General features: G+C 48.4%; 1 protein-coding gene across 4 annotated transcripts in view; it reads right to left on the reverse strand.

The window, feature by feature from the left end:
- FBXO10 (F-box protein 10) overlaps positions 1-21,185 on the reverse strand; it is a 58,279-nt gene that overhangs the window by 2,147 nt on the left and 34,947 nt on the right. For all 4 annotated transcript variants that reach the window (XM_039542938.1, XM_039542935.1, XM_039542937.1 and 1 more), the window contains exons 6-10: positions 13,342-13,412; positions 11,550-11,702; positions 6,403-6,678; positions 4,695-5,005; positions 243-424 (exon numbers count right to left, since the gene is read on the reverse strand). In XM_039542938.1, coding sequence (XP_039398872.1) covers positions 243-424; positions 4,695-5,005; positions 6,403-6,678; positions 11,550-11,702; positions 13,342-13,412 — 993 coding nt within the window. The remainder of the gene's footprint in view (positions 1-242; positions 425-4,694; positions 5,006-6,402; positions 6,679-11,549; positions 11,703-13,341; positions 13,413-21,185) is intronic.

Below are 21,185 nucleotides of genomic sequence, written 5' to 3' on the forward strand. Positions count from 1 at the left end.
TCCAGCCTCCGTCTCCAGAAGCCCAGGCTCCTTTGTACAGATCCAGAGCTTGGCCCTGCAGGAGCCGGTGCCTGGAGTAGCTGAGCAAACCTGCCCCAAATGAGGAAGAAGGTGAGGAAAGCGGAGCAGGCTCATGGCCTGAAGCCCCCAGCTTGTGGCCTCTCCTAGGGGTCACTGCCCACATTTTGAGAAGGGCTGTTCTTGGCCAAGGGACTCATTAAAGAGCAGCGCGAGGGGCTTACTTGCTCTTGAAGGTGAGGAGTTTGTTGTTCTGCACAATACAATCTTCTGCATTCGACACCTGCTGCAAGATGGTCTTCTTGGACCTCCCTTGAAAAATCAGGTTTTCCTGCACCAGGCCTTTGGTTTGGTCGAGCATAACAATCCCATAATCCCAAAAGGACTGGATCCTGTTCTTGGTTACCTGGGGGGGAAATATCCCAACATGGGACAACCAGAACCTGGCAAGAATATTGGGCCACGCGGCCTTTTCCATGATCTAATCCAATAAAGTGCTGCAGTTGTACATGGCACTTTAGTAGATCTATGTGCCTGCCATCCATACAAACAAAACCCCAAAGATCTTAAAGTCAAGGGCCCTGATTCAGCAATCTCTCCCTATTCAGCAAAGCACCTGCTCAACGGTAACCACATACCTAAGTGCTTTGCTGACTAGACACACATTTAGGAATGGACTTAAACGCACTGATGAACTGGGGGATAAATGTCCAACTAGGACCAGTACAGTTAAGCAAAGGGGCCATGTATAGGCCAGACTGGACCAGAGAGAGATCGGCTGGGGAGGTTACAGAGTTCCAGGACGGTTTCTCATGTGGTCACAGAACTTTGAAGGAGTCACGTTCAGAAGGCCGTTAATTCTATTTTATTAAGGTGTCCTTGTAATCCAGAAGGCTCACACCTGGGGACGGAGTTCTGGGCGAGGGTGTGTTTAAATATGGGGTTGGCTGAAGGTCACCGCTGTGCCCAGTGGGGCTAGGCAGCTGGACTGCGTGTTACAGGTCTCAGAAAGAAGTGTGCCGCGGGACCCTACGATTGGGCAGTGACCACGCTCCATTCAGGCTCCCGAGGCTTAGAACACCCAGAGATCTCACGACCCAGAGGCTTGGTTGTTCCAAAGGTTAATTACTCTCGCTGTTAAACATTTAAACCTTATTTCCAGTCTGAATTTGTCTAGCTGCTACTTTCAGCCATTTGATCGTGTGAGACCTTTTCTCTGCTAGAAATTTACCAAGGGATGTGGTGGAGTCTCCATCAGTGACAATTTATAAATCAAGAGTATATGTTTTTCTAAAAGATCCACTGTGGGAATTATTGTGGGGAAGTTCCCTGGCCCGTGTTATAGGAGGTCAGACTAGATGATCCCTTCTGGCTCTGGAATCTCTGAGTGGGAACTAGGATCCTCTCACCGCTGAACATATCCCATGGGCAGCAGTCCCAATCTCTATCGTCCTTGTTATCCTGGGCAGAGCCACCAGGGACAGTGCAAACTGTTTACTTCTTCTCACGCGACTCTTGGGACAGGTAACAGATCCTTGCTAGAGTCTGCATGAGAAACAACAGCAGCAACTAGTGTAGCCCGGGCTTCAATCAGTGTCCCCTGGGGCCTGTGACAATTTGAATTCTCCCTCAATCCCTCAGGGGTACTTGCGCCCAGGGAGCAGTGTGATTAGGGTTTCCATAGGTCTAGTTTAGCATTAGGCCCAGATGACAACAGTTCCCTGATCAGAATGTTTTTCAGAAGGAGTTTGTGGTTCATGAACAGAACGCAGGAGAGAGCACCCATCTCTACAGTGTAACCTCAGAGCTCTCTGCGTGTTCATTGTGGGGGCCTTTTCAGTGAAGATATTGCAACAGACTAGTATTGCGCCTTACTGTGGCTTCACCCCATCAAAGACTAGAACAAAGGTGACTTTTACCCTTAGGGGAACACTGGCAACTCGCGAGGAGTGGGATTGCAGCATCTAGTTTGCAAACATCAGAGCAAACTGCAGCAACTCCTGCTTTTAATGCAGTGATGCAGCCTGCAGGTTCTGGAGGTCTCAAGGTGCAATGCTCCCTCTTGCTCCAAGTAGCTTGGTTGTTCAGGCAGACATGGAGCAATGCATGCTGGGATCTGTCGTCCCCATTAGCCACACCAATACACTAAACATGAAACAACTGTTGACCATAGTGCTGAACTCTTTCGGCTACATTTGGCTTTTGGGCGGGATTTTGGCTACCGTTGGGTTAGATACAACAATGGCAGTGGAGCAACTAACTCAATAAAGCAGGTGGGGTAGGAGAAAGACAAGCAAAGTGAGACCACTGTAGTCAAGGGGACTACTGCAGTCTCTGGCTGTCTCCTTTGCTCTCTTTTTTGGCAAATAGGTTCCACATGGAAGACACAATTGTCCATCCACATACAAGGAATAATCACAGAGCTACCTACACTGGGAAAAGTCAGATCAACAGTGTATGAAAAGTAAAATAAAAATCAACATTGGAGCGACAAATGTGCTATTAATCAGAAGTGTGGCCTAGTGGATAGATGAACACTGTTTGTAGGGGAAGAATCAAGTTGGTTTTTATAAAGGAAAATCATGCCTCACCAATCTATTAACAATCTATCAACAAACTTCTGTACAAGGGTGATCCAGGGGATACAGTGTACTTGGACTTTCAGAAAGTCTTTGACAAGGTCCCTAACCAAAGGCTCTTAAGCAAAGTAAAAAGTCATGGGATCAGAGGGAAGATCCTCTCATGGATCAGTAACTGGTTAAAAGATAGGAAACAAAGGAGTAGGAATAATGGTCAGTTTTCAGAATGGAGAGAGGTAAATAGTGGGGTGCCCCAAGCACCTGTATTGGAACCAGTCCTATTCAACATATTCACAAATGATCTGGAAAAGGGAGTGAACAATGAGGTGGCAAAATTTGCAGATGATACAAAACTACTCAAGATAGTTAAGTCCAAAGCAGACTGCGAAGAGCTACAAAGGGATCTCACAAAACTGGGTGACTGGGCAAGAAAATGGCAGATGAAATTCAATGCTGATAAGTGCAAAGTGATGCACATTGGAAAATATAATCCCAACTATACATCTAAAATGATGGGGTCTAAATTAGCTGTTACCACTCAAGGAAGATATCTTGGAGTCACTGTGGATAGTTCTCTGAAAACATCCACTCAATGTGCAGCGGCAGTCACAAAACATGAACAGAATGTGGGGAATCAATAAGAAAGGGATAGATAATAAGACAGAAAATATCATAATGTCACTATATAAATCCATGGTACACCCACACCTTGAATAGTGTGTGCAATTCTGGTCATCATCTCCAAAAAAGATATATTAGAATAGGAAAAGGTACAGAAAAGGGAAACAAAAATGATTAGGGGTATGGAACAGCTTCCATATGAGGAGAGATTTAAGAGAGACTAGGACTGCTCAGCTCTGAAATGACTAAAGTGGGGATATGATTGAGGTCTATAAAATCATGATTGGTGTGGAGAAAGTGAATAAGGAAGTGTTATTTGCCCCTTCACATAACACAAATACCAGGAATCACCCAATGAAGTTAATAGGCAGCAGGTTTAAAACACAAAAGGAAGTATTTCTTCACACAACGCACAGTCAATCTGTGGAACTCATTGCCAGAGGATGTTGTGAAGGCCAAGACTATAACAGGGTTCAGAAAAGGATTAGAGAAGTTCATGGAGGATAGGTCCATCAATTGCTATTAGCCAAGATGGTCATGGACGCAGTCCTGTGCTCTGGGTGTGTCTAGCCTCTGACTGCCAGAACCTGGGACTGGATGATGGGGGACGGATCACTCAAAATTGCCCTGATCTGTACATTTCCTGTGAAGCACCTGGCATTGGCCACTGTCAGAAGACAGGATACTGGGCGAGATGGACCATAGGTCTGATCCAGTATGGTTCTTTTTATGAGCACTGCACAGAGACTTTGGAGAGCTGGACTCTATTCTGGGTGACGTCTGGCAAGTAACTGCCCACTCTGTGCCTCAGTTTCCCCCTTTGTAAAATGAGGGTAATGATCCTCACCTCCTTTGTAAAGAGCTTTGCAACCTGCTGATGAGAAGAGCTAAGTACTATTACTATCATTACAGCTGTATTCCGTGAATGGAAATTCTCTTATTCACTATCTCCTACCCTCTCCGACATGAATGTTTGTTAAGCGATAGAGTTGCTGCACATGAGCAGTGCTGCTCTGCTCTCCTGTGAAGGGAGGGGGAATTTTCGCTGCTCCTGTTTCCCTTTGATTATCTTAGTGATGCTACAAATGACTAGCAGCTTTCACTACAGATCCAAAGAACAGAAGCTAAGACCTACGGACTTTGACCGTTCTTCTGGGATGGACACCAGCGCTGAACCCAAGTCTGGTTTCCTCCTAGTGCACCAATCCATCCAGCCTAATGAATTCAGGAGAGAAATTCAGACTGGAAATAAGAGGCACATTTTTAAACAGTGAGAGTAATTAACAATGGTACCAATTTACCAAGGGTGGTGGTGAATTCTCCATCATGGGCTAGTTTTAAATGAAGATTGGATGGTTTTCCCCTAAGATGGGCTCTAGTATAGAGCCAACCGGACTGTGTTACATGGGAGGTCCGAGTAGATGCTCACAGTGGTCCCTTCTGGTCTCGGAATCTAAGATTTGTTTGAACACCCACCTTCATGTCTGCCGTCTGTAACAACTGGAGGCCACATCCCCGGTTGCCTACGATGTCGTTCTCGACGATAACCCCGTCGCCCTTGGAGGTGATGCCGTGGCTGCTGTTGTCATAAATGCCATTGCCACGGAGCTCCACCCTGGCCTCGCTTTCGATCAGCACCCCGCCGAGGCTGTTGCAGGAGATGCTGTTGTTGGCGATGCGTGTGAGCTGGCTGCTCTGAAGCACAGCAACCCCGCTGTCGTGGTTGGCGTGGATGGCGTTGGCTATGATGTTAAGCGCTTCGCTGCTCTTGACGTACAAGCCTGCAGCTGTAAAAGAGGGGGAAAGAAGTCAGTGAACTCATTCGAGTGAATGAAACAGGGCAGGGGAGACAAGTGGGTCTGCTGGGCAGCCAGAGAAACAAGGCTTCCACCAGCCTGTGATTGGGAAACTCTGAATGTGCTTAACCGTTCAACACCCTGAGTTCTGGACGGGAATAAACCCCCAAAATGCTAAGAAAAACTCAGGCTAACCGGCACTCGGGTTTGTGCTAAGGATCGGTGAGCCTCCACTCTGAGGCTGTCTTTGGACAAAGCGGAGTGTGTCTGACGTTTGTAAAAGAGCCCCAAGGCCAGGCTAGTTCACAAGCTGCAGAAATTCTGCCCGGCTCTCGTGATAAACTCCAGGGTGTCAGCACTGAACTGGGCAGACTCTGGAATGGGAGAGGGCAACAATACTGAACACAGAAACAACAGCTGGGGTAGAGACTGAGAGCTACCGGTTGGCGTGGGAGTAATACAGACGCTGCCCAAGGGTTCATTAATGGAGCCGCATCGCTGGTTTCCTGAGACTCAAGCTGACTCTTTATCCAGGGCTGTAGAGAGAGGGATTTTCCATACCCCAGCTGTGGTTTCCAGTGTCTTCCTGATCTTCTGCTACTCCTCCTGCCCCCCACATACAAGCTCCAGCAAGTGCCCTCTTGCAGGAACCAACTTTCCATCCAAGGAATGCTGGGTGGGGCTCACTTTGGAGCTCAATGCTGCTCCCTACGTTAAAGCTTTTTCTCCATCTTCCTTCCAAAGGGATGAAGACAGAGACCCTGCAGCCTTCTCACTCCCTGACTACCTGCTCCTCTTCTGCAGGGGGTGAAGAAAGTGGCTTTAAACTACCTTTGTGCTTCCTGAATTGTTACTCAGACCAGTGCCCTCTCTGGCTTCAGCGCAACCCTCACCACTCTAAGCCTCAGCAGCTTGTAATGGCCCCCTGAAAACTCTCTGCGGGGCTCGTATACAGCCAGAGTACAATGCACACTCCTTTCCTCCCTTCAACCCTGGGGGCTGCCAGGGCCTGGTGTACCATGGTTCTACCGGAATATGCCCAGAGAGGAAAAATCCCAGTGATGGAAATCCTGCAGTGGTTGTTTCCACCCCCTTTGTAGCCTATATACAATGGCTGCAGCACTGGACAAAATCCAGTCCCTGGTCTAGAGACTGAATTTGTCCTCTGCAAGGCAGTGCCAGGCGCTACCACCGCTAGGCCTCACTCCCCTCCAGTCTGCTCCTCCATTTGCCTGGCTCCATCATACTCAGAGCTGCATGGTTACTGGGATTGTGATCTCCGCAGGCCCCAGGAGACCCCTAGCACAGCTCTCCGGGGACTCGGTGCGGGGACAGCGTCAGCCCCTGGACAGCATGTTTGGGGCAGGCCCAGCTGGGGCCTCGTTCACCTCCATTGTGATTGATGCTGTTGGACTCCACCAGTGCCACGCTGATGGGCCGTCGGGAGGTGAAGCGCTCGTCCTCGCTGTCCAAGTCATTCTCCCAGCTGGCAGCTTCGCCCTCGTCGTTGAAGTTCTCGTTGCCGCCTTGGTTGGCCAGATAGTCGTTGGCATCGTCCTTGCGGCAAAACACGGCCACCCCGTAGATGCTGTTGTGGCCGATTCGGTTGTTTGTGATGTGAGGGAGGCTGGAGGACATTATCCACACGCCACAGCCCTTGTTACCTGCAACATGCACAGACAGACCAACGTGTGACAGCCACTGTTATAGGCTCCAACGGCAGGCCGGCTCCACCAGGCTAGGCCCTGCGCACACCAGACCTGGGCGCAATTTTTCAGGCAAAACTTTTTTTTTTCCCCAACAAACCAGGCAGCTTTGATGACACCAAAACGTTTCATGAATTTGTCTCGGTTTCACCAAATGGTTTCGATCAGAAAAACGTCCCTAACAATAAATTATGAAACAAATGAAACCATTTCCATTTTTCACTTTGAAACCACTTGGTGTTTTGACATTCCCTTTCGTTTGAAAACAAAACAAAACACAGGAAAATGGTCAAAATTTAAACCAAAAAAAAATGCCCCGTGGCAGAAACAAAACACTTCATTCGACCTGAAATGATTTTCTGTTCCACTTTTTGACTCGCTGAAAATTTTGAAAAATTCCATTTCCGGTTCAACCTCAAACCATTCCTCCCACCCCCACCCCACGCCTTGCCAGCAAACTGAAAAATCTGTTATTTACACAGCTCTTAGCACAGACACCTAGTGCAAGACAGCCCCTGCCCCATAGAGCTTACAGTGTAAATAGACCAGACAGAGAGAGCAAGTATCATTGTGCTTGCTTTACAGATGGGGAACCGAGACCCACTGGACTGGGACCTGGGAGAGCTGGGTTAATTCCTGGATCTGCCACTGATCTGCAGGGTGATCTTGAACACATCATCACCTCGTGCCTCAGTTTCCCATCTCTAAAATGGGGATACCAATCCTGCCTTTGTCTGTCGTGTCTATTCACACTGCAGCTTCGGGAATGGTCTCTCACAATGTGCCTGTGCAGCACCTAGCAGAATGGGGCTACTAGGCATTGGTAAAATACAAACAGTAATAAAATCCTCTTTTGCCATTGCTAGGATGTGGTTTATAATTCAGGTCCTCATGTTCCCTGGGGCATATATTGTGATGTGTCACATACAGCATATGTCACATATATTCCTGTCCCTGTGGTCATCCTCACTCTTACTTGCTTTGTCCCCACGTGTTCCCGTTTACACAATTAAACACATACACAGATGTCTCCCACTGGTGTGTTTTCCTTTGTTTGCTGCTGGAAAATAAATCCCCCTATGGGTATTTAGGTGGTTTATTCCAGACTCCTGCTCTCCTTGTTGTATGCTGCCGAGCTAATGACTGATGATTCTCTCTTGAGCTGCGTTACTCCAAACCAATGTCACTCGAAAGACGCAATGAAACATACTGCCATGGAAACTCAGTGGAGAACAGTACCTACTGCGTCTGATCTGGCAATTTCCTGCAATATCCTTGGGAGACCTTACTGAATTAAATGTAAGTATCTCTGTATTAATTAATGGTTTATCAATTGGGCTGGGACCGTATGTTAGCTCTTGAGGGGGTAGACATGACAGATGAGAGACCTGGGGGTTCAAAGAACTGTATTGAGCAAAGTGCCAGATAAGAATGGACTTTAGGAACAAAAAGTGTGAAGTGGTTTTCCTGGGGAACATCTATGGGAGGTGAAGGCAAATTCCCACCTCCAGCTATGTGAAAACCCAGCCTTTGGAAGCTGTGCCCTGAGGAGAAGGCCATTGTCTGCTAATCGCCTGTTACAAGCGGCCATGATCAAAGGGCCAAGCTGTATAAAGAATGACTGAACTATTCATGGTTGTTCTGGTTCTGAATGTAGGACAGTTCTGAACTTGTAACCCTGGGGAAAACCCATTTGTGGGTTTTGAAGTACTGACAGTTCCCAGAGCCCAAGGTGGGAGTTGGGGTGACCTCTGGTAAGCTTTTTATCATGTGTGTAGGTTCTTTCATTGTTTTTAATGTTCTATCTGAAATGCTTTTACCTTAAGAATAAATAAATGTGCTTGCTTACAATGCATATCCTCCCCCTGCATTAGGAGCTTGTTTTAATTTTCAAAGTACTCTAAAATCCACATGCATGATGAGATTATCTAGGATATTCGTATGTTACAACAGGGCCAATGGTGCAAGTTTGGAATAATTTGGTTCAGGTGTATATTCTTCCCCAATAAGAAGAAAATTGTAATACACCTCTACCCCGCTATAACGCGACTTGATATAACACGGGTTCACATATAGCGCGGTAGCAGCAGGGCTTCGGTGGCACTTTAAAAGGTCCGTGGCTCCGGCTGCCGCAGGAAGCCCAGGGCCCTTTAAATCACCGCTGGATCCCTGTTGCCGCTACCCTGGGGCTGCAGCAGCGGGGCTCTGCCGGCAATTTAAAGGGCCTGGGGATCCCCACAGCCGGAGCCCCGGGTTCTTTAAATCACCGCTGCAGCCCTGCCACCGCTACCCCGATATAACAGCATTTCACCTATAACGCGGTAGGGATTTTTGGCTCCCCACGACCGCGTTATATCGGGGTAGAGGTGTATTCCAGTTGCTCTAGAACTGACATGCATAGGGAGATTACCTTGAACAGTGATATTCCACAACTGAAACGGGGGTGGAGGGGAACTCCCATTGAGCTGAATGGGTCATTTCCCACCACCCAGAGCTATTGTGTCTTTGGAGCATCCTAATTCATCTGAGCACATCCCACTGAATGGGCCATTCCACACATCAACAGCACTGTACTGCAGAGCGCTGTGCAGAGCCCCTTCCTTTGCACTAGCTCCCTGACGTAGATACAAAGTCTGGGGCTCCCTGCTATTCCTCTTGCTGCCTCCAACTGCAGGACGTGCTCCTCACAGCCCGTCAGTTACCACCCTCCTTTCTTCCCAGGGCCCTTCCCGCCCTACTGGGGGCATGGTGGGGCCAGGAGGAGGGCAGAGCTGGTAGCTAAAGTGGCAAATCATCCCCCTCCCACAGGTGCCCTCCAATCGTGCCCCTCACTAGCACCTCTTCCTCAAGAACCACGGGAAATTAACTGCCCCAAACCATGGTTAATGCAGGTCTTGTTGTCTTTTCTCCTCCTTTCCTGTCTCTTCAGCCCTCATTCCTGCTCCACCTCTTGCCTCCCTCCTCAGGAAGGGACCAATCCAACGCACGCTGCACTCAACACAGTGACTCCCACGGACTTCAAAGGGCTTTGGGTCAGGCTGTACGTACTCGGTGCAAGGCACAGGAGCCCATGCCGGGAGTTCCAACAGCTTTTCACATGTGCAGCCGTTTCATTTTGATCCTGTGAAACTGGGATTTATTTATTGCTCCAACCTGAGCATTTAATTTTAAAAAGCATATTTACTCTCTCCCCTTTTCTTTCACCTAAAGGGACCCGCTGTTCTCATGTGAATTCCCCTCTTCTCCTATTAATCCGTATGTCCTCCTATCATTCCTACCACTGACCCCAGATAACACTTGTTTCTGGACCCCCTATAGCCCAAAACAGGCTAATTGTTGCCCGACTGGACCACAGCTCTCAGCTTTGTGTGGACAGGGACTTTTCCTAGAGAAGTATTCCCAAGACTGTGAAGGCAGCAGCACTGGTGCGAGGTGAGAGATGGCCATTAGCGGCTGTTTTGCAGCCCCTGCAGTACACACCTATCCCTAAGGATACATCATTATACATAAAGGGACACCCACACCCACACACCCCCATGGCAGGCTCTAAGCATGACAATCAGGGTTTCGACACCCCAGGAGGAGAACAAATAAGCAGTGAAACCAACTGATTGCATGCTGTGTTACTGTACAATGGAAGTATATCAAGTAAGAACTTTATGAAAGCTTGTAATACCCCAAACTTAATAGTCATTATGGTCACGGGTTATGAATGCATGTGGAAAACTGTAGTTGCAAATGTGGTGCAACGTGAGCAGCACCTCACAACCAGACGAGGGCGGCCCCAAGCACCTCGCCTTTGTCCAGCCCAGGAATAAAACCACCAGGAACCATCCAAGCAAACAGAAATAGCTCGAAGCTGCAAAGAAAGCCCCAGTGTTCGGGAACGAAGGGCTGGTCTATACTGGAAACATACATTGGTGTAGCCACGTCTCTCAGGGAAGTTAAAAACCCACACCCTGAGAAATGTAGCTACGTTGACCTAACCCCTGGTGTAGACAGCGCTAGATGGACAGAAGAATTCTTCCATCAACCTAGACTCCACCTCTCGGGGAGGTGGATTAACTTACAGTGATGGCAGAACCTTTCCAGTTGCTGTTTTTTCACCCCAAGCAGGTCTCTGTTGCATAAACTGCGTGGAACGTCTGTGTCGAAGCGAGCTGATAACAGGAGGGCTGCACAGATGATGAACCAGAGGGGAATGGGCCAAGGTTCTGGTAATTAAGAACTTGGGCAGGCTGGGTTTGAGGAGATGGGACTGGAAGGGCTGTTGGCAACAACCTGCCAGGAGAAGCTAGGCTGGTGAGACCTTGTGATTGTGGGCTGGCTACTGGTGTCGAGGAACTTTCACAGCACCAAGGCCCCTGAAGGTAATGACAGAACCTCTTGCTGGTCTGGGTAATCCAGAGACCAAGACAGGACAAAGGGAGTGGAGATTGGCTGCAAGTCCCCCAGCATGGATTCCCCTGGTGTAAAGGAGTCCAGTGGACACACACCAGCTCCCCCCATCACCAGGGACCCCTCCCCTGGCACAAGGGCTCTGTTAGGGACAGGGAGAGGGAAGGAGGCGTGGCTATCCCCAGCTAGGGTATGGTCCCTTGGGGACCACAGCCAGTTGGCACAAGTTGGAGCAGCATCCAGGCTGCTCTTACTTGTGCTGGGGCAGAGAATCAGGGAGCCATAACTGACTTCCTGCCCACCTCCCTGCCCTTGCTCAGCATGGAATCCAACTCTAAAGCTGCACAGGACCCTTGATTAAGCAAAAGGCAGGAGACAGCACAGTAGGACGTGGAGAGCTCAAGGCATTTTCCACATTTTTGGCTTCTTACCGTAAATGGTGTTTCCTTCGATCAGCCCCTTGCCTCTCTCTCCCACCACCACTCCATCCGAGTAGCCACAGCAGATCAGGTTGCTCCTGAGGACAGGGTCACCCCCGCGCCGGATGTCCGCCCCTCCCCACTGGTTCTCACGAATGACATTTTCTAACACAGAGCAGAAGAGAAAAAAAATCACCTGAGAGCCCCACAGAAAGAAGGGAGGCCATGCTGCGTTCTTATGCACCGTCCGCCCCCGGGGCGTAGCTGCTAAACAATTACACATCTGACAATCACACACACTGCTGGGAAGTCCTCATTCCCCCCAAGGAAGCTGAAAAGCAAAGTCCCTGTTTGTATCAGGGGCAGAAGAACCCAGCTGGGGAAGTAGGGAAATGATGCACCTACAGCTGAACTGATTCACAAAACACATCGAATTCTATCCTGAAGTCAACAGCAAAATGACTATAATGGAACCAGGATTTCATCCACCATTGATTTAGCAAATTTCACCTCTTTTTGTTTGCAAACCATCCCATAGAACTGGCCTGAATTTGCTCTCGGCAAAGGTAACGGGAGTTTTACTGGATTGGCCCTGGATAAGCGCCGTTCTTTACCCAATCACAGAGGGGCCTGATCCCAGCTCACCAGAGCAGCAGTACAGGACAAGGAGATGCAAGAAGAACAATGGCTAGAGACAGGACACGTGATTACAACAGAGGCTGATTACTGCTGTTTAAAAAGGCCGCTGTCTTTTGAAACAAAAGAAAAGATTTAATTTTAGCGCGAGCCACACTATTACTATCTTCTGTGGTCTAGTGAGTATTTATCCTGCCCTGTCTCTTGGGAGCAATTCAGCTTTTTTAGAAACCTATTATCTTTTTTTAAAAATCCATAGTGGTGGGCCTGTATTTACATTTTTTATGATGGAAAATAGGGCAACAATTATCATCTTGTCCTATGGAACAACAGCAAAGATTCAGTTAAGTATAATTACTGTCTGTAACTGCAAATGGAGGGCAGCAGTGTATTCAGCAGCTTAATTGCACTTAGTTGTATCACTAGTTCTACCTAATTAGCCTCCCTCCTTCCCACGTATATATTCAGCAGAACAATTGCTAGGGGAAACGACTCCAAGATGCCGCTGAAGTAGAATAACGTTGACGACTCAAGTTCACCATGAAAACCAAATACTGGATGAGTAAAAATACAGTTGATCTGGAATGCTGCTTCCATAGCACAGCTCTACGAACAAACAACGCCAAGGAGAGATCAATTATTCCAGCGAAACAATACAGAAAAGACATGCCTACACCCTCCCTTATTGGCATATGGTCTGATGATCTAAGACCTGGTCTACGCTGGGGTGGGGGAGGGAATCGATCTAAGATATGCAACTTCAGCTATGAGAATAGCGTAGCGGAAGTCGACGCATCTTAGATTGACTTACTTCCGTCCTCGCGGCGCGAGATCGACGGCCGCCGCTCCCCTGTCGACTCTGCTACCACCGCTCGCCCTGGTGGAGTTCCGGAGTCGATGGGGAGCTTGTTCGGGGATCGACGTATCACGTCTAGACGAGACGCAATACATCAATCCCCGATAGATCAATCGCTACCCGCTGTTCCGGCAGGTAGTGAAGACATACCCTAAGTCTAAGGTTGATTCCAATGGAGGTTGCACCCAGCCACTGAGTCTAAAACAAAAATAACTTTGCAAGAAAGATGCATCTAAATATGACTTAGAAGCTCGACGCCCATTAGAAAGCACCGTCTATCATGCATAACAAAGCTGCTTTTAAATTATATACCTATTATTTGGCCTCTTCCATTCTCATTCACTGCTATACCAGCTGCAAGCCCCTGGAATATATGGTTCCCACTAGAGTAGAAAGAAAGGGAAAAGTTAGCTACCATCGTGGTTGCTCTTTTTATTATATGTTCATCACACACAGATTTGCCCTAACTAGACTTTGTGGGTTAAATGAACTGATGTAATAGCCCTTATATCCTTTACTCATTACCCAGCAGGGAGCGCTTCTGTTCAAAGTGCTGCCTGCTTGATTGGCTCTAGGCTGCAGTTCAGTTCCTTTCCTTCTTTAATGAGAATGCAGCAAGCTTTGTAGTGACAATAAAGTGGTCATGTGTAACCAGGGAAAAATAGACAGAGGAGACGATACATGCAAAACTGATAAAGACAATGGAGCTGCAGGCGTTTGGATAACTTTCATGTGATTCAAAATATGAATTGTAATGCCAATCAAATGGGGAAAACATGCTGAAATACAAAGCAATAGAAGCAACCCTATCATTAGAGACAGCTATTCTTGGAAATGTACATCATGTTGCAAGTCCCGCAAATATACTTGTTATAAAACATAAAGAAGCCACAAAATTAGGAAACAGCAGGTTTGAAAAATGCTCTCCGCTCACAGATTGTCATAAATATAACCCTCAAACCTAAGTAACGGGCATCAAATGGGATGATCCTCCATTAACACGATGCAGAGAGAACCCCCATAACACACATCAATGCATCAATGGAAGGCAAAGTAAACTGAAAAGAATAGGCCAGATTCTGCTTTCCAATGCAAATCCACAACAATTCAAGTGAAGCCACATGGGTTAGTCCCAGTTGGCAAAAAAGCTGGCCTGATAAAATGTGCACATTATGCTTTGATGTATTTCAAAGCAAAAATAAAAGTCAGATATTTTAGTTCAGGAGCACCATGGGACAAGATGTCACACTGTTTATTCTGGAACAGGGGGACAAATCGTACTGTCATTTACACTCCCGTGGTCGCCCAGGGGTAAGGAAGGGTGGATTTTGGCTCAGTAAGTTGCATTTTAATTGTTTTCAGTTTGCTGTGTCATAAAGAGTGAGGCAAGCCAGAGGGTAAAAACCACAGAGCTGTTTGTTGGAAAAGCAATTGCAGTCTCATCCTGCAGACACTTACCCACGCTGTCCCAATGATTTCAACAGGACCCCTTGCCCGAGCAAGGATTACTCACGAGAATAAAGGGCCCCGCGTCTCACATCTTCCCAACGTTGGGCATAAAAGGCAACACGCTGCAGTTTTTACCCCCCTATTCTCACTGTAAATGAATGCCGTTTGGGATCCGTCTGTGCGCAGTGCACCATCTCCGTTCATGGACTGTGCTCAAGCAACAGGCAACATGGGGAGTGCAAAGGCCCAGATCCTCAGAGGTTTGCAGGCTCCTGATTTCCATTGATTTAAATATCTGTGAAGATTTGGGCCAAAAATCATGAGGGTCCTCCACACCCTAAATGGGCGGTGTTTTAGAACGGACAGTCCAAGGCCACAGGAAGCGCTGAATGATCATATGGGCATTTGGCCATTATATATGAGCATGCATTCATTTACTCCTATTTGCAATTGTATTTGTGCTATACAGAGAAGCATCCGCATTTTCTCTATTACTAGCGTGTGTTGAGAAAACGGACGTAATAATATTACAGCATTATGCATTAGGATCTCTGTGTCCCTGAAATACAATGCAGTACTCACAAAAGACGCAATATTTAGAAATAGCTATTTATATAGAGAGCTGCTGCCACACAACAAAGGGAGAAAGTACCGTACCTCTGCCCACACATAAATATACACACACACATCCCCCCAACTATTTAATTCAGTTAACTTTCCAAAAATGCATCTTCTGTTCTGCCCCAATTCAGTGAGGGGGTGCAAACATTTAGAACAATAGCAGCTCATTCACGGGTATAACACACTTCAGAATGCACTGGAGAAACTAACTACGCCCACATTTTTTGTTTGGCAGCGTGATTGTATCCTTTAAAAGCATTGCTGCTGTCTATTGACGAGCTCCTGGTGCAGGCTCCGTGACAAAGATCAGGCAGCTGAATCTTTTGTCAGTGCCACCTTGGCCGGCCATTGTTCCATGTCTCTTGCCTTACACTTAGATTACAAACTCTGTGAGGCAAAGACTGTCTCTTTGGTAAATGTCTGTACAGTGATTACTGCAATACAACTATAACAAACAAACAGTCATTGGGGTTAATGGGAGTTTTGTATGAAAACAGATGGCTGGCTCCTGTGTGACTGCTTACCCTTTGCACTGACAGGGCCTACTCTCAGAGGATTTCAAAGCAATTTGCAGAGGTTACTATTACTCCTATTTTACACGTGGGGAAACTGAGGCACGGAGTGGTCAGTGGCTGGAAATCTCTGTGTCTTGCCAGAAAGCTCAAGACAATCCCCTCTCTGGTAGGGAGAGCACAGGGACAGGCAAGCAAGGAGAAAGGGAGGGAGCGGAGATCTACAGAATTCTCGGCTGCAAGGAGGTGCTAACGATTGGGGTTATTCAGTGGCAGCAGGGTTTAAACTGAGCGTAGCGTTCCCCATCGATGGGGAAGCAAGGGCTTCTGGCTGGCTGTTTGCAAGGACGGTGGATCAGCCCTGATGGAGAGGGGCTGGGGAGTGCAGCCGGGAGGCAGCGACAGAAGCAGAGCCCTTCCATGCTCGTTTGCACACAGGATCAGCACGTGGGCTTCCTGGCCAAACAGCCGGAGGTAGAACATAATTAGCAGCACTCAGAGCTTGTGATGTGCACGCAGCATTTGCCAAGAACTCAGTACCTGCCACACTGCACTGCACCGCCAACGGGCTTCTTTCATCCGCCTGGGCTGCTCTCGCCAGGTGGTTATGAACTTACTGCGTCGTGCTTTGAAATACACCGGTGCCGTATCACATCGGTGGCCAGCAAACACATCGGCGTGCGTCACCACTGCTCTGGTACCGCACCGAGCGGCACATACAATATCCCCTTCTCCTCCGAGTCCGCAGAGCAAGCTCAGCTCAGGAAGGGAGACTGAATGCAGGCGACACAAAAGGAATCGTTCCCCTGGGGACCGTTTCACTCTAGCCAGGGGAAACATTCTGGGAAAGCCAAGGCCCCTGGGTGCTGTACCAGTAAGTCCCAACAAGGGGCTTGTAGGTTGTGAGTCACCTACGGCTGACTTGTCACTGCACTTCCCAAGCATGGGCCAGACTGAGGAGACAATCAGTCAGGGACTGGATGATTAAACAGCTGCCATGGGGGGACAGTTAAACACAAGACAAGGGAGGCTGGGAGGAAGGGCCAGAGACGCCCTGGATCTCCGAGCGATGAGATCTCCCCCCCTGCGCCAAGGGAGATGGTAAGAAGCTTTATGCTCTGGGGTGTAGCACATTGGGAATGACGCACACAGCACTGGACCTATGCAGGAGTGCGTGAGGCCTGTTTGCCGTGAGGACTCCCAGGGGAGGGAACCCCGCCCTGTGACACAGGGACCCCGCATTCTCACCCGAGGGCCTCTTCGCAAAGGAGCAGTTTCACTGATGTCAGCAGCATGACATCCTGAAGCACCTGCACAGCAGTGTGATTAAGGATCCCCCACCAGGGCCAAAACCCCATAGCCTCCTAACAGCGATGGGTCATCATCCAGGATGAAAAGAGCCTCCGCCTGCAGCCAGCGAAGATGCATGAGGCCTTTGGCAATGCTGTGGAATGGGAAAGGGTTACTTCATCTCCAACATGACATATGATCTACTGTGAGAAGCTACAAGCTTTACAGTGTATTAATAGTCTCCCCTCCGGCACCTGAGGGTCTGTCTTCACCGCAGAGTTAGTGGGAGTCAGCCTCACTCAAGCGACTCCTCTCCAGTCAGCCTCGCTCGACTGAGAACGGCCCGGCCGCGAGAGAACACTGGAGCTGCTGGCTCCTCACTCGGGCGTGCTGCTGAGATTTCTGGGAGCCCACCCCATGGTTCTTTGCACTGCACTCTGCTGAGCCGCTCTGGCCACTCTTTCCCCGCGAACTGTGGGAGAATTTGTCTGTTGTGTCTGGCCATACCGGAGGAATTATGGGAAGGCACTGGAGGACTTGCAACTCTCAAGTGGAGCTAGCCTGCATCCACGCTGCAGGGTGGCCCTGTTAGCAGCTGACGAGTTGTGCTAACTCAAGCTGGAGCCGACTGACCAGCCAACTCGAGGGAAAAGCACCACTGCACTTGAGTCAAGGGGGGGTGTGTGGATAGGACTCAGGTATGGGGCAACACTCGAGTTTCAACTCAAGTTAACTCTGTAGGGAAGACAAGCCCTGAGATTGTAGCTCGCCCCTCTGCAGCCACCTGGCAGGTAGCAGAGAGCACCCCATAGATTCCTAGGCCGAAAGGGACCATCATGCTCACCTAGCCTGACCTCTTGCATAGCACAGGCCAGAGGCCTGCCCCACAATAATTCTAAGCAGGGCTCTTCGAAAAACATCCAAACTGAATTTAAAAATTGTCAGGGATGGAGACTCCACCACGGCCCTTGGTGAGTTGTTCCAATGGTTAACCGCTCTCACTGTTAAAAAAAAAAAAAAAATTATGCCTGATTTCCAACCTGAATTTGTCTAGCTTCAACTTCCAGCCACTGGATCATGTTAGCCCTTTCTCTGCTAGACTGGAGAGCCCATTATTAAATATTTGTTCCCCATGTAGGTACTTATATCAAGTCACCCTTTATCCTTATTTCTGTTAAGCTAAAGAGACCGAGTTCCTTAAGTCTATCACTAGAAGGCAGGTTTTCTAGTCTTTTATTCATTCACGTGGCTCTTCTCTGAACCCTCTCCTGTTTAGCAACATCCTTCTTAACTTGTGGGAACCAGAACTGGACACAGCATTCCAGCAGAGGTGGCACCAGTGCCAAAAACAGGTAAAAATCTCTCTGCTCCTACTCGAGATTCCCCCGTTTACGCATCCCAGGATCGATTAGCTCTTTTGGCCACAGTGTTGCACTGGGAGCTCATGGTCAGCCAGCTCTTTTAGAACTCTTTTAAACCCCCCTCCTTACTTTGGGCAGCGTGAACAAGGGCTGCCCAGAATCATGGTTTCTGCAGTCACTGGGGCCTTCCCCTGGTGGGAGCTTATGGGGAAGGGAGAGGAGAAGGTCGGAGTAGGCAGGCATAGCCAGGACTCTGCATACCCTCACATGCAGCAGAGCTGGTCCGTGTGAGGAGTAGGTTGCACCATTGAAGTAAACCTGCTCCCTTCCTTAGCAGAGGAGGGATCCTCTGAGAAGCACAGAGCCCTCTGCTGCTCTCAGGGGCACTGTGCTGGTGCAGCATCCCGTACAAGGGACTGTGCTCAACCCGTACAATTTAGCCTCGAGTTTGCAAAAAGGAAAATCTATCTACCGACTACAGAACCTCACACAGGACCTGCCTCAGTGCCCACCCAGCAAGAGAGTGATGAAAATCAACACTGGACCCAGGGACAGAAATCCAAGCCACAAACAGAAACTCACCAGAGAATGACCCGCTAGGGCCTCTAGGGAGATGTTTAACATGCTTTGTTGCATCTGGGCTGAATCACTGAGCAGGCTAGTGACAGGAATCAAGGGGGCCAGGGCTATTTTCTCTCAAAGTGGGCGTCAGATTGCACGCACAGGACAGTATTTCTCCAAGTGCAGACGAAGCACCGAGGACACCGAAAATGAGGGGCTTTCGCTGCCCTTGGGCACCTGACAGCATGAAAGAAGCCTGGGGCACCGCCCTCCCATTTTCTGCATGTGCACAGGGAAGTACCTGTGCTCACGACTGCACAGCTTGAATTCAAAGCAGTCGCTCGTCGCTCCAGGCTCAATTACACTTAATGCCTAGTCAGCACAGCTCAGCTTTGACAGCCGGAGGAAGCCAACCTTGCTCCATGACTACAACAGAAACACAGTGAGCAACGCACGAAGAACTGAAAAGCAGAGATACGGTCCCCGCATTCGCTGTGCATTTGACATTTCATGGGAGTCGCCATGGGAGTTGAGAAGAATTTCCAAAATCTTGCCCCGGGAGACGCATCCAAATGACATTCAGATGTCCAAAGGGGTAACCCTCTGGCTGGCTAACAGTCACATTTCCCTGCTGTGCCGAAATCCAAAGCTCAGACAGGAGGGTATTTTTAAAGGTGCAGCCTGGGACCACGACATCTATGTCCTATTGTCCACATATGATTCAGTGCTTGAGAAGGGAAACGGAGCTACCCCACCGCAGTAAGAACTTCAAAAGCACCTATGTGATTTAGGAGCATCAGTCCTATTTCCAAAAGCACCTTGATCATTTCGGGCCCTAATCCTCAGAGGCACCTAGATACCTTTGAGGATTGGGCCCTTTGGAGCCTAAGTCCTGACTTAAGTGCTTTGGAAAATGGAACATAGGCTCCGAAGTCACTAAGGGCCAGATTTATAAAGGTATTTAGGCACCCAGGTACCTACTGGGACTTTAAAAAGTGCCAAGGGGCCTAAGGGCATCAAAATCAATGGTAGTTCAGCGCCTAGGAGCTTTGGCTACAAACCCAACATCTGGAAGTTATCTGTCCGAATTACAGGCAGCCGGACAGGACAGTTAAAAGGTTTGGAAGACAGGCTTATGTATCTAACTCAGTCAATTACTGCCATGCCGATCCCTGTTCTCTGCATATTTAGAGTCACAACAGGGATAGAGCCGGGACAGCAGCTTCGGTTTCAGCAGTAGCCACGGAAGGCTCGTTGTCCCACGGCGTTGTGAGAGCAGCCCAGAATGATGTGGTTGGAAGGAACAAGAGGGCTGAATGCAGGGGGAAATCAGGCATGCGACTGGTAGCGGAGCGAAGGCAAGGCTCCCATGGCCTGCTCAGCAACGATTGGGCAGAATAAAATTTCTTCCCCTACTGGAACCCGAGAGTAAATTATCCCTGCCTCCTCGTTCCCTTTCCTCCTCTCTTGCATCAACAACTGATCTTGATTACTCTTGATTATAACCTGCTTCGGCAACCTGCCAACGACACTGTGACTAGGGAGAGAATGAAAGCTACATAGCTAATCACTTGCTCTTCAGCCTGTCTTTCTCCAGATTTATTAGCCACACCATCACGAAGACCGGTCCATTTCAGAAATTGCTACTTGTCTGATGGAGCACTTCCACAACCCTTTATAAAAGAGACTCCCTCTTGACCCTGGTGGTTTACAGCACAGTAAATCTGTCTTGCACTTGCCAATCCTAGCTCCCATCCTGGAACAAGTGGTTCTGCAACTTATACTTAAGCCTTTTTACAAGTAGCTTACAAGACTACTTTCAGCTCTGCACTCAGCACAGAACGTGGACTAATGAGAAGTTAGTGGGAGTTTTACTTAAATAAGGACTGCAAGATTTGGGCTTAATTATACGTATTCTTAGCATGAATAATCACATTCTGCCTACTACACATCCCTTGCAGTTACAATTCCACATAATATTTTTCTTGCCTAAACTGGTGTGTAGTGTTGCTGTGAGCCGTTACATGAATTCCATCCTAGATTCCACCCCAGAGGGGGCTACATTTCAACAGTGGCTGAAGTGGCTTTAATAGACTTTGTGATGCAATTTGGGCTCCTTCAGGATGAAAGTCACTTTATCTAAACGCACAGTATGGTTATTACTATTTAAAATACAAAACTCAAATTACTTAAAAGTCAAACAAAAGAGCATCATGGGGGGGGAGGCAAATGAAGGGAATATGGCAGCTTATTTCACAACGTTAAGTGTTCTAATATTGCATGTTGATACAGCAATTTTCACCCCAACATGCTTTACAAACTCTGGTCCCTATATATGAACAGAATGAGAGGAAGGGCTCCC

The sequence above is a fragment of the Mauremys reevesii genome, linkage group 6 (genome assembly GCF_016161935.1).
Source record: "Mauremys reevesii isolate NIE-2019 linkage group 6, ASM1616193v1, whole genome shotgun sequence".
Classification (NCBI taxonomy): domain Eukaryota; kingdom Metazoa; phylum Chordata; order Testudines; family Geoemydidae; genus Mauremys; species Mauremys reevesii.